The following is a 22,290-nucleotide window of genomic DNA, read 5'->3' on the forward strand; positions in this document are numbered from 1 at the left end:
AAAGGTCCCGAGTTCGAGTCTCGGTCGGGCACACAGTTTTAATCTGCCAGGAAGTTTCATATCAGCGCACACTCCGCTGCAGAGTGAAAATCTCATTCTAAAGCCAGCGACATCCACAAGCAGCATTAACCGCTCCACCAGCACCTGTACAAAACAATGCATGCACGTTCGCATGACTGTATCCAACATTCTGGCGGTTACAACGGTTATTAATGTACTAGCATTTCGCATTTGCAATGGCTTATCTCGTTCTTACCTGTAACCTTGCAACGTTAATTACTAAAATGTGTTACCTAGACAAATGTATTCCAGAAATTTCATTACTCTACATGAGTTATTTTTTGGTTTTGCGATTTTTTGACGTCAGTGCAATAATAATAATAATGGGAATAATAACAAAAATAATAGTGACAAATATAAAAATGATTTGTGGGTGTAAAAATAGAGGTTTTCTGACAGCGAATTCTGCAGTAAGGAAATTTAAAGAGATTGCACAGCTAAGAATACTGGTAAAGAAGGAAGATCTGGTTCTGAACAAGGATGTACAAGTGTAACAAGTGTGTACAAAGACAATGACAATCCATATTGTTGCTTTAGTAGATATTTCATTAACTGTCTCTTTAATCTGTAGATGTTATTCAGTTCTCTAATACAATACCGAAAGTTAATCCAGAATCGGGTTCCTGCTGTTGAGAAGGTCTTTGCTTTCGGCGGGCAAGTGCTTATCAACTGAGCTACCCAAGCACGACTCGCTACCCGCCATCACAATATGGAAGACAAGAGACGAGCTCCTGGCTGAAGTAAAGCTGTGAGAGGAAAGGGTGGGTTGTATCGTGCTTGGCGAGCTCCGTTGGTAGCGCACTTGCCTGAGAAAGGCAAAGGTCCCGAGTTCGAACCGCGGTCCGGCGCGCAGTTTTAACTTGCCAGAAAGTTTCGTATCAGCGCAAACTCCACTGCAGATTGAAAATTTTATTCTGGATAATAGTATTGGTCTGCAATACTCGCAATTGTCGCACTGTCAGAACTACTGTTTGTCACAGCAAATGCGACTTCTTTGAGCGACTAGGCTGTGTAGGAGCGGATATTTTGTGGGAAGCAGCACTAATTTTATATTTTTTGAAAAAATTTCTAAATTAAATTTATTTTCTTAATGGAAAACTAAAATAATTATAAAATCAAAATTGAAAATATTGAACAAAAATGTAATCTAAACTACAGCTCATTGAAAGCCTAATATTAAATATGTATTATAGGTTAATGTACCTTCAGATGTTGTCACCTAAAGAAGAAATAAGTTAACATTTGAACTTAAAGATTCAGTAAAACAAAATTTAGTATAAAAATTGCTTTCATCTTAAGAAATAAAATATCTTTAATATGATTAACATTTAATTTCTACAAATAATTATGATATATCAACTACGAATTATAAGCCAACGTATATTGAGGTAAATAAAAAAAATACTAAGATTTAGGTAAACTCTAATACGAGAGGTATAATACATAAATACGAATTATAAGCCAACCTATATTGAGGTAAATAAAAAAAATACTAAGATTTAGGTAAACTCTAATACGAGAGGTATAATACATAAAATGTACTTCAATAAACATAAAAAATTTCATAGTCACTTATTTTTACAAATCAACTACAATAAAACCAATCCATTTTTACAAAATAGGCTAATAAAATGAATTCAGTAATATTATTTCCATTAAATAAAAAAATATAAAAAGCAACCATAGTACAATCTGTAGACAGGAATCTTGATTTGCACAGAAAAGTTTTCAGTGTATATGAAATACTTCCCTTACGTTAGATCTAATATGTATCAGAGTTCTCTAGTCATTCTCTGTGAGGCATGACAGTCTTGCTCCTCCTGGATTATTTAAGTGCTATTTTGATCCAACAACAATGTCTCAGGTCCTTATAGCGGAGAGAGATCTGTCAAGCATCTGTTGTACCAGTCTACTAGATCGGCAGTCGCTACGAACACTGTTAGTTGTTTTTCGCTCCAATTTCAGTTGTCTCAGTAATATTATTACGATTTATCGCCGTTTAATGTGTTTTCCAAGTCTCAACCTATAATAAAATGAGAGTGAAGCTACAGAAGGAAAAACGATTGTGTATGCGTAATGCACTGAGGAAAAAGTTTTTGCTATACTTTAGTGGGTCGTTAAGAGGCTAGTTACGTATTAAAACAGTTCTGTGGATGAGAAAGAGACTGTTCGTACCACAGTGTATGTCTGTTCTTGCTTTGTTTTAAAAAACTTAAGAATGCAATGATTCGCCGCCACTTATCCATTACAGTTACAAAACGCTTCAGACCTCTCCCTGCGTTTGAAAGAACGTGTACTGTTAACGTTAACACAGCAATGCATTCCAATTTCACAAAAAACTTCATTTTTAAAATCGCAATTTGTTTATTATTTTTACTCACACAGCGGTTTTTTTTAATGTTCTGTATTCTACGTAAGAAATAAACGTCGTAGCAATCGTATTATTCTGTATTTTTCTGTATTAAAGATTAACTTATTCATTATGGGTGCAACAGCCTCGATAAATCTGAAGAATGATGTCGTTTTCATCAGACTGTTTTTTTTAATAGTACTTTATTGAACATAGATAGCTAGTTTTCGGCTTTGCTCATTGTCAAGAGCGTTATATATACGGGTACATCATTCCCGTAAACGTAATAAAATCAATGTCGCATACCACGCACGGTTTATGCATTGCATGGTCTGCAATCTATACGGCCTCGAAATAAATATACAGATACAAGACTCATACACAGCAGTTTAGACTTTCCCATATCCATATCTTTGTGTACCCCAAACTCACAGATATTCTACAAGTGCAGCAGATGACGTATGCTGCAGAGATCGAATGACATTCCGTTACCTTCGTATTTTTCTCGTCTGATTCGTGTGTATGAATACGTTCGACCAGGATCGGTAAGTTAGAAGTGGCAAAGACTGCACTGTTCAGCGCTTTATTTTCTGTGTTACTGTGGTGTATTTCTTATCCGTTCACCCAATGAAATTTTTATTTCTAATCATTAGATTTAAGATTATGACATGAATTAAATGCACGGAAATGTAATGTACTAATGAGAATGGAAATAAGCGCGGAATTTGTTGTGGGATATCGTGAAACATTCCCGCTTCAGCCCCTATAGTTTCATGAAGTTCCGATAGGTGGTGGCGCTATATGTAGCCTTCAAAATGGCTTCTGTAATGCAGGTCCATTCCAAGCAGGGAACTGCCATTGAATTTCTCTTAGCGAAATACCATAGCATTGTAGATATTCATAAGCACCAGCAGAATGTCTATGAAGACTTGGCAGTGAACAAAAGCACAGTGAATCATTGGATGAGGCGTCCGTCATGATCGCAACAAGGTCGCGCAGACCTGTCCCATCCCCCACGCGCCGGCCGGCCTCGTACAGCTGTGACTCCAGCGATGTTGGAACGCGCGGACGCTCTCATTCGAAGTGATCAACGGATCACAATCAAATACTTCGCTCCATAACTGGACGTCTGTGTTGGTAGGGCTGACGCACTAGCCTAGCAGTTGGGGTGCTGAAAGCCTTGTGCCCACTGGGTTCCTCTACGCCTAATGGAGGGCCGAAATGAACAACAAAGGACCATCTGTGCGGAATTGCTTGCGCGTTGCGAAACTGATCGTGACAATTTTTGTCGAAAACCGCCACAAGCGATAAAACATGGGTTCGTCACTTCGAACCGAAAAGAAAACGGCAATCCACGGAATGGCACAACACCACCTCTCCTCTGAAGAAAAAGTTCAAACCGCACCCTCAGCTGGTAAAGTCATGACGACGGCCTCCTGGGATTCTAAAGGGATTTTTCTGTTTGATGTCCTCCATCGTGGTGCTACGATCAACTCTGAAGTGTACTGTGATACCCTCAGGAAACTGAAGAAAAGACTTCAGCGTGTTCGTTGCCACAAAAATACAAACGAGTTTCTCCTTCTCCATGGCAACGTAATGCTCAACCGAGTCTGCACATCCGAGAGAAGCTCACCAATCTTGATTGAACTGTTCTTCCCCATCATCCTTACAGCCCGTATCTCGCACCTTCAAATTCCATCTGTTTGGCCCAATGAAGAATGCACCCCGCGGGAAGCAATATGTGCATGATGGGGAGGTTATTGATACAGCAAGATGTTGGCTCTGACGTCAACCAGAAGAGTGGTTCAAGCGGGCATACAGACCCTCCGAAATGTTGGTGTAAGGCCGTCGGACTGAACGGAAATTATGGTGAAAAATAGGGTTTTGTAGTCAAAAGAGTGGCGAATAATATGGTGTGTTGGAATCCTGAATAAAACCAACCTGCTTTCGGAAAAAATGTTAGCATTACTTATAGGGTTTTGTAGTCAAAAGAGTGGCGAATAATATGGTGTGTTGGAATCCTGAATAAAACCAACCTGCTTTCGGAAAAAATGTTAGCATTACTTATTGAACGCCCCTCGTACAATTGATAGCAAGAACTAGAGCATTCGCATCTACATCTATACTCCGGAAGCCATCTCACCATGTGTGGCGAAGGTTACTTTTGCGTACCACTGTCGCTTTTTGCAACTCCTGTCCGTGTCGTGAATGGTTCGCGGGAAGAACGTTTGTTGGATATCCTCAGTGAGAGCTCGAGTCTCTCTAATTTTTCCTTCATAGTCTTTTCGTGAGATATACGTAGGAGGAAGCAGTATATTAGTTAGTACTTCTAGGAACGTATGCTCACGGAATTTTAACAGTACACCACACCATGATGCAGAACACCTCTCCTGCAATGCCTGTGACTGGAGTTGGCTGAGCAACTCGGCGATACTTTCGCGTTTGGTAAATGAACCTGTAGCGAGACGTGCTTCTCCTCTTTAGATCTTCTCTGTTTCCCTGTTAATCGTATCTGGTACTGATCACAGACTGACGAGCAATATTCAGGCCAACAGTTTTGTAAGCTACTTCCATTGCGTGTGGGCTACACTTCCTGGAGATTCATCCAGTGGATCTCAGTCTGGCATCTAGCTTACCTGTAATTAATATTGTGCTCGTTCCATTTTAAGCCGCTCTCTACGCATACTGCAGATACTTATTGATTGCCACTACTCCAGTAACTGTAATGCTATCTCTTAATCATACAATATTTGGTCTTTCTTATTATTAGCGTGTTTATACACATAATTGCAGTCTACCAAATGCTGCCATGAACATTACGAATTCTGTTTTCAGAGATTTATGACACTCAGTTTTTGAAGGTATGTCTTCATGATCTTACACAGAATCAGTATGAGAGTGCCAAAAGACTGATTTGGACACTCAGGTGGCTGCCGTTAGCGTTGTCCACATTATCAAATGTAACAGTCATTTTTCAATTCAATAAACTTCACCAACTGTCGTACACTTTAAGATATTTTATTTCATTTCGAAAATAACTAGTTTCAGCAATTCATTTTGCCATCTTCTGGCCCCATACATTTTTTTCGAACCAACGAGCTTATCGTATAGTGCCATTAAACTGTATATGCATTCGTATGAATTAGCTGCACAACGACTAGGATCCATGATAGCCAGATGTAACACCATATCTAAGTCAAATAAGTGATCTTTAGAAAAGAATGTGTGACAAACAAACTGAAATTTGATTTTAATACTGGTGCAGAAATATTGAAATACACACTAGGGTATGATGTAAAAATCAAGAGCATTATTTTATTTTCAGCCAATGTAAATCGTGACCTGTCACCTACTGACTTCAAAATAAAGATAAGAAGATTCATTGTTGATGAACTGCAAATTTCATACCCAACACAGTTCAATAATCGAGTCGAAATGGATTCTGGCAAATTGAAAGAAATTTTGAAGACAAATCAAGGATATAAATATTTATTGACTGTTATCGATGTCTTTTCTAAATTTCCTTGGGCTATCCCAGTTAAAGATAAAACAGGTAAGAATGTTGCTACTAAAATGTAGACTTTCGTGGCCAGAAATGTCATGTCCATTATAATGATCCGGGCTGTTATGCCATGGTCAGTTGGTGAATTGACAAAGAATTCACCAACTGACCATGGCATAACAGCCCGGATCATTATAATGGACAAGAATGTTGCTGATGCTTTTGAAAAAATATTTCATGTCAAGACAACCAAAAAATTTACAGACAGATAATGGCAAAGAATTCTACAGTAAAGAGTTTTGTGAGCTGATGAAGAAATGCAACATTAATCATTATTCAACTTTTACAGAATTAAAAGCATCTGTTGTTGAAGGAAATTATAAATGAATCTATCTAGTCTGGAAATTAATTGATGAATACAATAGCGCAAAACATTCAATTAGAAAAATGAAACCAATAGAAGCTAATGTGAAAATTTATAAGATAGGCACCATTGTAGCTAATGAAAAAGCGAAATTTAAAAAAGGTGATAAAGTGAGAATAAGTACATTAAAAGGAATTTTTGAAAAAGGATATTCTGCCAATTGGTCGACATAAATATTTGAAATTGCATCAGTTATGCAGTCTAATTCAATCACATATAAATTAAAGGCCTTAGATGGAAAAGAAGTAAAAGGAATTTTTTATGAGTATGAACTACAGAAAACAAAATATCCAGATGTGTATCTCATTGAAAAAGTGTTGAGAAAGAAAGGTGATAAAGTGTATGTAAAATTGTTGGGTTTTGATAATTCGCACAAAAGTTGGGTAAATAAAGAGAATGTAATTCCATAAGGAGAAAGAGATTGACTTGCACCTAATTCATTGTTGATAATTAGGCTGGGATCCAATTTGGACCCATATAACTTTAACAAATTTTTCTTATATTTATCAACAATAAGCACTTGCAAAGTTTTTTTAAGGTTCCAATAAATGATATTTAATCCTTCTTCATGTGTATAAAATTGCTAAAGGGGGAATTTTCCCACTCTAGAATTCCGTACAAAAAACACAAAATGTTGTTTGTTACCAAAACATTTTTTATCCACATTTCAGAGTGGCCAGTGTTGCCAAGCTGATTTTTTATGTAAATTACTTTTTCGATCTTCATGAGAATAATCAGATTCCTGTGGAATTCCATAATGAATAAAATATGATGTTAATTCAGCAACTGATGAAGCAGATGCCGTCTAAGACTGGCGACAGCTAAAGCTGTCTTAGACTGTGTGAAGCGTATTAATACCATTAATCGACTGTTCCTGGGTGCAATTATTCAAAATATTAAAGTAATTGTGCCAACAAACAATTCTTTAAGTTCCTTTCATTCGTTGATATAAATTTATTGAGTTATAATTCAGTCTTAATAGTTCTTCATAATAAGGATGTAGATCTTCTATTCTATATAGCTGTTTTCGTAAATTTTTCCTCTGTGATTTATCACATAATAATCATATTCACATTGATCGTCAAATAACATCAAAAGAATAAAAGGTGGTTTTGAATTTCATTAAATGTTTGAGGAACAACATGAGGTAATAATGTATTTATTTCTTCATTTCTTTCATGTAAAATTTCTACAGTTCTATCATGTTATTCATCTGATTTTTTATACAGTTATCCTTAATTTTATTCAGTTCCTGTAAGTGATTTATTTGACCTTTATACATTTTTTTATTTCTTTTATATATTCTCCATATTTCCAAATTGAAGGTGACACTTCTTTACAAACCCATCTTGAAAATCTTCTGCAAAGAGCAGCTTGGATTTCATAACTAAAGATTATAAGCCAGTTTCATTGATCAATGTAATTGGATTTTGTATATGTTTTGGTAGTCCTAAAATGCGACTAACAAAATTTTCAAATAATTTACAATATTTTTCTTTAACAAAGACTTGAACTGCTTTCCTAGGTCGGATAGAGCCTAAAAGATTAACAACTTATTCTTTTCATCAATAATCATGAACACTTGCTTATTGTTTTATGTAAGCTTGCTGTTAAAGAGAATTAGAATCGACTCCATTTACTAGAAATAATTTTTAATAATTTTCTAAAAATATTTAAAATTTTAGAAATAAGTTTATATAGAGCTGATTAGGCAACTGCCTAATCTTTCTTTAGACTACATCTCCGTGATGGATATTGTTTGTTTTTCGTTATGCATGAGGGGACTTTAGTCCCCCCATAAGCTTTCATAATTATTTGTGCCTTCTTTGTTTGTTTGTTTGTTTTTCGTTATGCATGAGGGGACTTCAGTCCCCCCATAAGCTTTCATAATTATTTGTGCCTTCTTTCTCTATCATTTTCAGTAATGTTATAAACAGCTTGGTAAAAAATGAACCTCTGGAATTCCATAATGAATAGAGTATAAAATATCTTACATATTTCTTTTCTTTTTTGACACAATTTCAGGCACTAAATATTTAGCACATGGAATATTGTATAGAAGTCAATCGATTTATACGATTGATGACTCTGATAAAATACTTTTTTTTAAACTATTAAAATTTATTTGTAATAAATGTTGAACCTGAATAACCTGCGAAAACAACAACTTATTGAGCTCATTAAAATGAGATTAATGAAAAACAATTAATTGGGACGAATATGTTATGTGTAAAAATTTAAATTTTGAACTGTCATATTGCCTGTATTTAAGAAATGAAATGTATGGAAATATAGTTGTTGAATATATTAAAAAGGAAAATCCATTCACTGAATATTTCTGGAAACATGTAATTCCAAGATTGTATAAATTACCTGAAAAATATATAAGAGAATTTCATGGTAAATTAGATTTGGATTATATAGTAAGAAGCTGTAAGATATCTGAAGATTTTATAAGAGAATTTCAAGATCTATTAAATTGGAATAATTTATTAATCTATCAAAATTTATCTGAAAATTTTATGAGAGAATTTCAGGATGAATTGAATTGGATTCTTGTATGTATGTGCAAAAAATTATCTGTAGATTTTATAAGAAAATTTCAAGGGAAAATTGAATGGGGTTGTGTATCATAAAATCAAAAATTATCTGAAGACTTTGTGAGAGAATTTCAAGATAAATTAGATTGGTTTGATATATCAATGTCCCAAGATTTTATAAGAGAATTTCAAGACAAATTAAACTGGGAAGAAATAGCATACAAACAAATGCTGTCAGAAGATTTTATGAGAGAATTTCAAGATAAATTGAAATGGGATCATATATCAACTGCTCAAAAACTGTCTGAAAATTTCATGAAATAAATTCAAGATCAATTAGATAGGAAACTTATATCAAGATATCAATATCTGAGTGGAGATTTTGTGAGAGAATTTCAAGATAAATTAGGATAGGAAGGTATATCAAGATTTGAGTTGAGGTTCTATGAGAGAATTTCAAGATAAATTAGATTGGGAAAAAATATCATATAATCAGATATTATCTGAAGATTTTATAAGAGATTTCAAGATAAATTGAATTGGGATTGCACATCAATTGCTGAAAAATTGACTGAGGTTGTTTTAATGGAATTCAATGATAAAGTTAATTGGGGATTAATTTTAGAATATAAATATCTATCAGAAGCATTCTTAGACTAAATATTTAAACCTTAATAACTAACTGAACACTCTCAAAGTATGGAATGTATTATACGCTTAACTAATTTATTCTTACTCTCATCCCTCCAAATCATTCGATCTGAGTCATCCACTCTCCAGTGGAGTCGTTCTTGACACCACCTCGAACGTCGCTTGCATTAGCTACAGAAGTGTATGGCTTAAGAAGAACAGCTCGGCCGTTATATCCCATTCTTTTTTACTCCTTACTCTTAGTTATTGTGATACCTACACGGGATAGGCAAAATAATGTGAACAGTGGTAGTAATAGGATGGTTGTGTTTGATGGTCAACAACGCAGGTAAGGCACATGTCGCGCTAGACTGTGCGTGTTCAGTACGGACTAGGCATCAGTGCAGGTTGTTCACGAGTAGTGCACACTTCGTATTTGCATTCAGAGGCCGATGTCAAGTGCAATGAGAGACCTAACAGAGTTCCAAATAGGGCATATTTCAGGGGACCGATTAACTGGAGCATCAGTAACCATGAGAGACAACTTATTGAATGTTTTAAGAGCAACTGTTTCAACAGTCATGACCACCTACACAAAACATGGAATGACATCATCGTCTAAAAGTAATAGTGAGCGAAATAAAAACTAAATGACAGAGATCGTCGTACGCTAACACAAATTGCGTCAAAACAGCACAAAACTATGGCGGCTAAAGTGACTGCGGAAATCAATAGCCATCTTCGAGACCCCATGCCTATCGACACTGTCCTTCGAGAACTCCATAAAGCGAATATTCATGCAAGAGCTGCTATACTGAAACCATTAGTGGCGACAACCAACGGAAAGAAGCGTAAAGCATGGGTGTCAGGAGCATAAATACTGAGCGGCTGCCGACCGGAGTGACCGAGCGGTTCTAGGCGCTACAGTCTGGAGCCGCGCGACCGCTACGGTCGCAGGTTCGAGTCCTGCCTCGGGCGTGGATGTGTGTGATGTCCTTAGGTTAGTTAGGTTTAAGTAGTTCTAAGTTCTAGGGGACTGATGACCTCAGAAGTTAAGTCCCATAGTGCTCAGAGCCATTTGAACCATTTGACCCTGAATAAAGAAAAGTGTGAAGTTATTCACACACTGAGGGACTGATCAGTGGAAACAAAAATACAAGTGTGTGAAATCTTATGGGACTTAACTGCTAAGGTCATCAGTCCCTAAGCTTACACACTACTTCACCTAAATTATCCTAAGGACTAACACATACACCCATGCCCGAGGGAGGACTCGAACCTCCGCCAGGACCAGCCGCACAGTCCATGACTGCAGCGCCTGAGACCGCTCGGCTAATCCCGCGCGACAGTGGAAACAAGTCATATATATCCCGACGGGACAACGTTTTCGTTATTTCTAATCCTGCCTGCTTGATTCCACCGGTTAAGCATGGAGGTGGAAGTGTGATGGTGTGGGCAGGCATATCATGGTATTCTGCTGGTTCCATAATTACTCTCAAAGGCCGTGTTACAGCCAACGATTATATGAACATTTTAGGTGATCAGGTGCACCCCATGATTCAAATGTTGTTCCGCACCAATGACGTCATATTTCAGGACGATAATGCAGCCATTCACACAGCCAGAACAGTACAATCGTGGTATGAGGAGTATGCAACTAAACTGCAGCCTCTTCCCTGGCCAGCACAGTCCCTGGACTTTAACATTATCGAACCCTTTTTGGCGATATTGGAGCGCAGACTCCGGAGCAGAATTCGGCCTCCCTCGTCACTACAGGAAACAGAAGAGGTTCTGATCGAAGAGTGGCATAACATTCCTCTGGGGACCATAGACTCACTATATGCCAGTAATCCAAGAATAATCTCAGCTGCATTACTAGTCCAACCCCTTATTAATAAACCATTCCCAAGTAAGTACAGGTGTTCACATTATTTTGCCTATCCCCTGTGCACTGCTGACAGTACTTTGGAATTCACGACTGATTTCTGCCGCTGATTTGATACGAATTTTTACAACCACAATGCGCGACGAGCTCTGTCCGATAGTACATGAGATCTCCCTGGTCGTGGTTCAGCTGTGGTTATTACTCTGTGTCTCTAATTCACAATCACGTCACCAACAGGCGACTTGCGCAGCTTTGAAGGACTGAGGAGTCCGCGATGGATCTGTTACTCAGGTGGCATCCAATGACTAGTCCACGTTCGACGTCATTTAGCTCTGCTGATAACACAATACTCTTCACCTCCTCTTTTTATACTGCGAGTCCGCCTCTCGTTATATTAGTGGCCAATTCCGCATTACGCATTACGTAGTGGTATCCAGATGTTTTACATCAGATGGCGCGAATAATCGGTGGAATTATTGCAAGTTCGTATGAGAGTTTTTTGTAGGAACATGCGACAAACCCGTAACGGCACGTTTTAGAAAGTTATTTAAAATATTTAGAATTAAGTATAACATAATTTTGTCATTTTAAACGACTGTTCGCGATAAACAGTAAATCTGGGGTCCATTTCTGGTGTGACAAAAATTTCAGCTATCGCTTTATATTCATCGCTTTTGTTGAACTTAAAAGACCATTGTCGAAAACTGATACGGTAAATTGGATACGAAATATTCCTCCACGTGGATGCTCTTGCTCATGTGTGTACACTGAAGAGCCAAAGAAACTGGTATAGGCATTCATATTCAAACAGAGAGATATGTAAACGGACAGACAGAATACGGCGCTGCTGTCGGCAACGCCTATTACACAACGGGTGTCTGGCGCATGTTGCATTACTGATGCACAGAAGGAACTATCAAAGCGCCGTTTAAAAATTTATTACTCCTCATACAAGTGAGATAACAAGAATAATGTACACTGAAGTGCCAAACAAACTGCGGTAGGTACGCTTATTCATATACACAGATATGTAAACAGACTAGCCGGCAACTGTGGCCAAGCGGTTCTAGGCGCTTCAGTCCGGGAAGTATGCGGCTCCTACGGTCGCAGGTTCGAATCCTGCCTCGGGCATGGATATGTGTGATGTCCTTAGGTCAGTTAGGTTTAACCAGTTCTAAGTGTAGGGGACTGATGGCCACAGATGTTAAGTCCCATAGTTGCTTAGAGCCATTTGAACCATTTTGTAAACAGACTGAACACGGTGCTGCGGTCGGAATGCCTGTATAAGACTTCAAGTGTCTGGCGCAGTTGCTAGATCGGTTACTGCTGCTACAATGGCAGGTTATCAAGTTTCAAGTGAGTTTGAACCCGGTGTTACAGTCGGTGCACGAGCGATGGGACACAGCATCTCCAAGGTAGCAATGAATTGGGGTTTTTCCCGCACGACCATTTCTCGCGTGTACCGTGAATATCAAGAATCCGGTAAAACATCCAATCTCCGACTCGCTACAACCGGAAAAAGATCCTACAAGAACGAGACTGACGACGACTGAAGAGAATCCTTCAACGTGACAGAAGTGCAATCCTTCCACAAATTACTGCGGATTTCAATTATGGACCATCAAAAAGTGTCAGCGTGCGAACAATTCAACGAAACATCATCGATATGGGCTTTCGGAGCCGAAGGCCCAGTCTTGTACCCTTGATGACTGTACGACACAAAGCTTTACGCATCACCTAGGCCCGTGAACACCAACATTGGACTGTTGATGACTGGAAACATGTTGCCTGGTCGGACGAGTCTCGTTTGAAATTGTATCGAGCGGATGGACGTTTGCGGGTATGGAGACAACCTCGTGAATCCATGGACGCTGCATGTTCAAGGTGGTGGAGTCTCTGTAATGGTGTGAGGTGTATGCAGTTGGAGTGATATAGGACCCCTGATACGCCTAGATACCACTCTGACAGGTGACACCTACGTAAGCATCCTGTCTGATCACCTGTATCAAAAATGGTTCAAATGGCTCTTGAGCACTATGGGACTTAACTTCTGAGGTCATCAGTCCCCTAGAACTTAGAACTACTTAAACCTAACTAACCTAGGGACATCACACACATCCATGCCCGAGGCAGGATTCGAACCTACGACCGTAGCGGTCGAGCGGTTCCAGACTGAAGCGCCTAGAACCGCTCGGCCCTTCTGGCCGGCCTCACCTGCATCCATTCATGTCCATTGTGTAATTCCAGCAGGTCCATGCAACACCTAATATGTCCAGCATTGTTACAGAGTGGCTCCAGGAACACTCTTCTGTGTTTAAACACTTCCCCTAGCCACCAAATTCCCCAGGCAAGAACATTATTGAGCATATCTGGGATGCCTTCCTACCTGCTGTACAGAAGAGATCTCCACCTCCTCGTACTCTTACCGATTTATGGACAGCCCTGCAGGATTCATGGTGTCTATTCCCTCCAGCACCACTCCAGACATTAGTCGAGTCTATGCCACGTAGTGCTGGGGCACTTCTGCGTGCTCCCTGGGGCCCTACACGATATTAGGCAGGTGCACCAGTTTCTCTGGCTCTTCAGTGTATATACAGCTTTAGATTTTCGCGGCGTTCGTATTTACTATCACAAGGGGACCTTGTAATTCTCTTCGATTTTCTTCAGTCTCAGTAATCGTAAATAAATCGTCTAAAGCAGTACGACGCAGTGCCAAAGAAAAAGCAACAAAAATCAGTTTTGAATATTAGCTGTTTTCCGAGGGCTGTTATATGCAAAAGAATTCAAAAGTTCTTTACTAATCGTCGGTGGATGAGTGGATCTTATCATCAATGAGGTACTTTGCGACACGCAGCTACATTTTTAAAGTGACATATGACGCGTCAGCACTCGCTTGCAAAGAAGTATGATTAAATCTTCATATGTACACTGACTGACAAACAATGTCAAGCACCCAGATGTGGAGAAGGAAACGAAATGAAACTTCACAGGTTGAGAGAGTATGTTATGTTACTTCAGTAATTATAAAATTAAGTCAAATTTACAAAGATCTTGACAGCATGAGGTTACTTAACGGAATTAAGTGCATCTCCTAGGCACTGTATACATGCACTAATTCGGTTGGGAAGATTGTCATAAGTCTGACCTGTTCCTGAACTGCAGACGCAAGTATAAAGGGGTTACGATATGCTTGGTCCACAGTACTACGACCCTCCCTTGTGATGGCCAGACGTTGTCGATCAGTACCTTGATGACGAGAATGCATCTCCTCACGCTCACATGCAATCCAACACCAGGCCATTACCATATTCGAATGCCCCAAAAATCTGGATATTGCATGATTCGCCCAGCCAACCAAACTGAGACCCACATTGAGGCCGTTTTCAAACTGTCAGATGCTGATAACGCTGTCTCATAAGAGTACGCGGCACATCCGTGCTCGTAAAAGTGATCACTCAACATCTGATGCTGTTCGCGCCCCTTAGCGTATAAGCCCTAACAGAGCCTTGTAATAAAACCAAATCGAAGAGCAGTAATGCACTCTGGTGACCGTTTTACCTGCCACAGAGAACTGCATCTCTCATCACTGACACACCCTCCAACGATATGTACATGTAAGAAGTTACATTGACATTCGACTAAGTCTTCTGAGTGCTTCACTTTATTTTGCTAGGTATAGTATGTAACAAATCAATAGTGCATTCTGTGTATAGCATGTACAGCATTTTAGGGGTATAAATGCAGATATTTTTATAGGTGACTGAGGACAGTATATCGAGCCTCATTATATAAGAGTTTACTTCATTTTCAGACACACAATTGTAGCTATTAGAAGTAGTATGTTTTCGTGTTGGTTAGTACCTCCAAGTCCATGTCGCAAGAGCAAGCCATTAATGCTAATTTTCTCCTGGGCTGCAGGTCATCAGGTGTCGAAGTGTGGATGCACGCAAAGTGATTACTCTATACTGCCAGACGTAGTCCACTTAACGGTGCAGTTACGGCCATACAGAAAACATCAGGTAGTAAATTATGTGACATATTTGCGGCAAGATTGTTAGATGCAGAGAAAAAACAACTAACACACAGAAGCGGGCACATATTAAGGTACCAAACACCAAAATATCTACACCAATAGCCCTAACAGCCTGTATAATCAGTGCATAAAGACATCGAATAATTTAATTGCCCAATTGATCAATGACATAATTCCAACCAACTTGCATGTCCCAGTTTATGTGAATTCCTTCACCTCAAGTATTTTAAATGGAATATGGATACTTTCAACTAAAAACTCCAGAAAAGTTCACATGCAAAGTGAAAGACGTACACATGAACATAATGGAAGGCAAGGATAAGACCTTAACTCAACAGTAATACTCTGTTTTTGACTGGCCATCAATATGGAGAAAATCTAAGAACATGACCTACCATCTGAAGCGAAATTTTCTTTGTATCACACAGCTGACAGGAAAAGAACTATCTGTTCCAAACTAAATGGCATGCATTTAGCCGAATGATCGACCTGTTGCATATTTAATATAACAAATGCAAAATAGCAGTGATTTGTATCTAAAAGCATGGAAAAAGAGGGAACTGCGCCAGACAGAAATATCGCTTGCATCAATAAAATGTTGCCAAACGCTGAAACACCGGCAGATTTCTTAAATCCCAATAAGATACCGTTCTCAAATGCAAAAAAGGCATGCAACTGATTTGATTAAATGACACATAACATATTTTATTATGAAAAACAAAAAGAGAACCACAGAAGATTACGGATATATCTTAGTACACAACACCGCGAAAAAGTACAACGAAAAGTACGCATATTTTCTGAAAATTAGCATTAGATATAAATTTCAACTATCATCTGAGAACTACTGTGCCGTAGTACAGAAGTGAGACCACAAGCAAACAGTTTTTTTACAGTTTATTTTAAATTTTAATTTGTTAATCAACTGTATACTATTTCTTTACAAGACAGGTAATTATTGGACTTATTCGTGTGAACAATTAGCCAGCTCTAAAGAAAAAAGTGTGTAGCTTAGGAGTTTTGTACTGCTAAAGACAGGATTTCGAGTCTTACTTTTAGCAACCTACTTTTTACGTTCATTTAAATGGCATATTTATTAACATACAGAAATGTTAATTAACAGTTATTTATCCTAAGTTTTAATAAGATAATAGTATTTTTACTTTTAACTATTAACTGTATGCGAGTATCAGAATAAATTAATATTTGGTACTAAAATGCGAGCCATCACTAGAAAATAGCATATTTTTAGTTCTATGTGTCTAACAGTATTATTGATGCATACATTTTTCCTTCATCTGATGGTAGGGTATTTCGCATGTCAGCCTCATATTTCAATTTGATTTCATCCAACTACTATTGAAAAAAAGGATATTGTTTTTATTAAAAGGTTGTGAATGCATATTTGTTAATTATCGTTCCCATTTGATAAAAAATACGGAATGTAAACAAATGTTTAAAAAGTAACTAAAACGAGAATCGAATCAGCGATCTTAGGATTTCTATATTTTTGCGTTGCGTAATCAGCTATCGTCGGCTACCGTTCTAAACGTTTTTTACTCAGCAGTATTGGGGAACTTTTTAATTTTCAAAGTCGATTTATCCAGTTGGTTTGAGAAAATGAACGGCACAGTATTGCTTTAGGAAGCTGGTCGAAGATAGTCAGTCCGTGAGGTTCACTTGTCAATCTCGGCCCGTTGTTTACATTGTCGACAGATATGTACAGGTTGGTAGTCACGCATCAGAGCAGAGCTTTTGTGGTCCCCGAACAGGTGGTTTCTTCCGTGACGACCTCGCTGCGGTTCCCGGGCGACAAAAACGTGGACCTGATGGAGGTGCAGACGAACCTGGTGCCGTTCCCACGCGTCCACTTCCCTGTTCTGTCGTACGCGCCGCTGATGCCTCCCGGCAGGGCATCGTTCTCGTCCGTCTCTGCCGACCGCCTGCTCACGGCGTGCTTCGAGCCCGCCGCGCAGATGGTCCGCTGCGACCCTCGCTACGGCAAATACATGTCCTGCTGCATTCTGTACCGCGGCAGCGTGGCGCCCAACGAGATCAGTCTGGCCGTGGCCAACATCAAGGCCATGCGGTCCGTGCGCTTCGTCAGTTGGTGCCCTACTGGTTTCAAAGTAAGTGCCATTAATAGTATAACTAGACAGCAACTAGTTACATTTGTAGGATTTCATTGATATTTATACACTACTGGCCATTAAAATTGCTACACCAAGAAGAAATGCAGATGATAAACGGGTATTCATTGCACAAATATACTATACTAAAACTGACATGTGATTACATTTTCACGCAAATTGGGTGCATAGATCCTGAGAAATCAGTACCCAGAACAACCACCTCTGGCCGTTATAACGGCCTTGATACACCTGGGAATTGAGTCAAACAGAGCTTGGATGGCGTGTACAGGTACAGCTGCCCATGCAGCTTCAACACGATACCACAGTTCATCAAGAGTAGTGACTGGCGTATTGTGACGAGCCAGTTGCTCGGCCACCATTGACCAGACGTTTTCAGTTGGTGGGAGATCTGGAGAATGTACTGGCCAGGGCAGCAGTCGAACATTTTCTGCTCCAGAAAGGCCCGTACAGGACCTGCAACATGCGGTCGTGCATTATACTGCTGAAATGTAGGGTTTCGCAGGGATCGAATGAAGGGTAGAGCCACGGATCGTAACACATCTGAAATGTATTTTCCACTGTACAAAGTGCCGTCAATGGCAACAAGAGGTGACCGAGACGTGTAACCAATGGCACCCCGTACAATCACGCCGGGTGATACGCCAGTATGGCAATGACGAATACGCGCTTCCAATGTCCGTTCACCGCGATGTCGTCAAACACGGATGCGACCATCATGATGCTGTAAACAGAACCTGGATTCATCCGAAAAAATGACGTTTTTCCATTCCTGCACCCAGGTTCGACGTTGAGTACACCATCGCAGGCGCTCGTCTCTGAGATGCAGCGTCAAGGGTAACCGCAGCCATGGTCTCCGAGCTGATAGTCCATGCTGCTGTAAACGTCGTGGAACTGTTCGTGCAGATGGTTGTTGTCTTGCAAACGTCCCCATCTGTTGACTCAGGGATCGAGACATGGCTGCACGATCCGTTACAGCCACGCGGATAAGATGCCTGTCATCTCGACTGCTAATGATACGAGGCCGTTGGGATCCAGCACGGCGTTCCGTATTACCCTCCTGAACCCACCGATTCCATATTCTGCTAACAGTCATTGGATCTCGACCAACGCGAGCAGCAATGTCGCGATACGGTAAACGGCAGTCGCGATAGGCTACAATCCGACCTTTATCATAGTTGGAAACGTGATGGTAAGCATTTCTCCTCCTTACACGAGGCATCACAACAACGTTTCACCAGGCAACACCGGTCAACTGCTGTTTGTGTATGAGAAATCGGTTGGAAACTTTCCTTATGCCTGCACGTTGTAGGTGTCGCCACCGGTGCCAACCTTGTGTGAATGCTCTGAAAAGCTAATCATTTGCATATCACAGCATCTTCCTGTCGGTTAAATTTCGCATCTGTAGCACGTCATCTTCGTGGCGTAGCAATTTTAATGGCCAGTAGTGTACCTTACATCAGAATATTACAAAGAACTATAACAATTGTAGCTGATAAACGACTCACGAATGTGAAAGGTACAATTGTGATCTCAACAGTATGGTTGTAAGAGGAAGTAATCAGAGTGTCTGATATTTGATAATAAATTCAAAGTTGTCCTGAAACTTAAGCGGTCATCATTCAGTCAGTATTTTCACAGTCATTAATAGTACATACACGTAAAAATGACTTTAGCTGTATTTGTATTGGTTAGAGCACACACTCATTGTTAAAAAACAAGTATGATCAACTGATCTGAGCTATACAATCAATTAAACAGCCAGCTTGCTGAAAATTAATTAAACTGTGATAATTTATTAGCAGCATGCAGACGTAGATGTTTTGAGATTGGCACCACTGCAGGTGGGGATGAACAGCGAGCCTCCAGTGCCGGTGCCCTGCGGCGACCTGGCTCCAACGCCGAGCGCTGCCTGCATGCTGGCCAACTCCACGGCCGTGAAGGAGGCGTGGATACGCCTCGGGCGCAAGTTCGACCTCATGTTTGCCAAGCGCGCCTTCGTGCACCACTACGTCGGAGAGGGCATGGAGGAGGGAGAGTTCGGCGAAGCGCGCAGCAACCTTCGCGCCTTAGTACGGGACTACAAAGAGGTGGAGAGAGACACCTGAGCACTGGTACGCAGGCCAAAAAGTAGTACTATAGTCGAATCAGGTTAAGTGAGGGCTGGAGAAGTGAGAAAACACCGTGATAGTGTAGCTCGAATAATGTAATTTTGTGACTGGCAGACCGCGAGGCGGAGAAAAGTGAAGCCGACATGCAGACGGCCACTACTCAGGTTCTGCACGTACCCACAAACCTCACAAAACTGACAACGCAGGATGCATGTGGCGCTGCAGAAAGAAGAAATGCGACCAGCTGGTGGCTGTTCCACCCCCTGCCCCCCCCCCCCTCCTGTCGGTGGGAATCGTTTTTCATGTCTGTATGAATGAGACCACCTGACCTTCTATCTCTACAGACTATCTCTACAAAGAGTTTTTAGGCCTATTTTTCTGTTTCAAATGGTTCAAATGGCTCTGAGCACTATGAGGTCGTTAGTCCCCCAGAACTTAGAACTACTTAAACCTAACTAATCTAAGGACGTCACACACATCCATGCCCGAGGCAGGATTCGAACCTGCGACCGTAGCGGTCGCGCGGTTCCAGACTGTAGCGCCTAGAACCGCTCGGCCACTCCGGCCGGCGATTTTTCTGGTCTTTCCACAGGTATCTTCAGCGTATGTTATTCAGTTGATAGATGTAGACATTCGAAACAAATAACTGCTTTTACCGTGTTTCTGGTGATACCCAATGCTCACGTAAAACGGGGGATTCTTTCTGGTTACGGATAAAAATGTTTTCTAATATCAAGCCTTACGTGCCCAAATTAGTTCAGCGCAATATTAGGTTTAACGATGTGTTCTGTGTCAGGTCACACATCTGCTCGTAATTGTTTACTTCGCGGAACAAGATTCGCTGTATATTTGCTATTTGCCGTGCTAGACTGTTGGCTAGCTGGTAGTAGGGACAGCTATCTTGCATGCAAAATCTATCACACAGTTTAACCCTAGAACACTTAGGAAGGCAAAATGTTACATTGTTACTAAACCATCGTGAATTTTACTACTGCAAATTTATTGCAAAGAAAGTCATAATTATTTTTAGCTACAATTATAAGGTCTCTTGTGGTACGTCACGTAAAAAGTAAGTACAAAATATCCTTTTTTACACCTTAAACTGACAATATCAGAACTGGTGACAACTGCAATCGTAAATTGTACGAAAATTTAGTAATCTAGCATTAAGGTCTGCAGTACTGATATAAAATTCCTTCCTCTTTCTGGCAGATTTATACTTAGAATATCTTTCGTTTGTGCCTTAAAGTCCCACGTTAGACATTTCTTACAACTGTTTGACCGACTCGTTTCTTCTCATGGGAGACGGAATTTTATAAAACATTTTCTTTTACTTCTGATCCTCTGTGACCAGTATGTTGGAAACATAAAAATCTGGTTTCGTTAAAAACAAAAAAATCCTTAATATTTATTTGCTTCGATCACCAAAATTTTGACCGTCATCCAACATGCACTTATCATATAACGCTACGTAAGAGCACTGCAGTAAATATAGCTAAATAATCAGTAACCTGTGGCGCACGTTACTATAGCGCCTAACACTTTGAGCCCATGAACGTGTACGATACTTTATTTGATGTCGTCCCCGTCTTTCCAAAGAGGAAAACATTTGAATTCTTAAAAAAAAAATTTTTTCTCTACCCACGGTAGAAGCCAATATCTTTAAATTAATACGCCTGTGCGTGGATTTTGTCACATTTGGAGCGCAAAATAAAACTGAGATGTCACAGTTCTGTCGAGACAATATGCTCAGGTGACAGAAGTCATGGAGCAGCGATATGCACATATACAGATTGCGGTAACATCACGTACACAATGTTTAAAAGGGCAGTGCATTGGCAGAGCTGTCATTGTAACCAGGTGATTCATATGAAAAGCTTTCCGATGTGGTTATAGTCGCACGACGGGAATTTGAATGCGGTATGGTACTTGAAGATAGACACATGGGACATTCCATTGCGGAAATTATTAGGGAATTCATCATTCTGTGATCCACAGTGTCAAGACTGTGCCGAGAATACCATATTTCAGGCATTACCTCCACCAAGGACAACATAGTGGCCGACGGCCCTCACTTAACGATTGAGAATAGCGGGTTTGCAAAGAGCTGTCAGTGCTGGCAGACAAGCAACACTGCTTGAAATAACCGCAGAAATCAATGTGGGACGTATAGGTCAGGAGAATGAGGCGAAATATGTCGTTACTGTGCTATGGCAGCAAACGACCACTGCGAGTGCCTTTGCTACCCGCACGACATCGCCTGCAGTGCCTCTCCTGGGCCCATGACCATCTAGATTGGACCCTAGACGAGTGGAAAACCGTAACCTGCTCAGATGAGTCTCGATTTCAGTTGGTAAGAGGTCTTGGCAGGGTTTGAGTTTGGGGCGCACCCCACTGAGCCATGGACCCAAGTTGTCAACAAGGCACTGAGCAAGCTGGTGGTGGCTCCATAATGATGTGGGCTGCGTCTACGTGGAATGGACTGGGTCCTCTGGATGTTCGACTTCTTGGATACTATATGCCGCCATTCATGGACGTCATGTTCCCAAACAACGATGGAGTTTTTATGGGTGACAGTATACCATATCACCAGGGCACAACTGTC

At 40.2% G+C, this 22,290-nt stretch overlaps 1 protein-coding gene across 1 annotated transcript in view; it reads left to right on the plus strand.

The window, feature by feature from the left end:
• Positions 1-19,682, plus strand: part of LOC126193947 (tubulin alpha chain-like) — a 58,083-nt gene extending 38,401 nt beyond the window's left edge. Inside the window, exons 5-6 of the mRNA XM_049932731.1 lie at positions 17,197-17,553; positions 19,419-19,682. Of these exons, the coding sequence (XP_049788688.1) occupies positions 17,197-17,553; positions 19,419-19,682 (621 nt within the window). The remainder of the gene's footprint in view (positions 1-17,196; positions 17,554-19,418) is intronic.
• The last annotated feature ends 2,608 nt before the right edge of the window (positions 19,683-22,290 follow it).

This window comes from Schistocerca nitens, chromosome 1 (assembly GCF_023898315.1).
Source record: "Schistocerca nitens isolate TAMUIC-IGC-003100 chromosome 1, iqSchNite1.1, whole genome shotgun sequence".
NCBI classification, from domain to species: Eukaryota; Metazoa; Arthropoda; class Insecta; order Orthoptera; family Acrididae; genus Schistocerca; species Schistocerca nitens.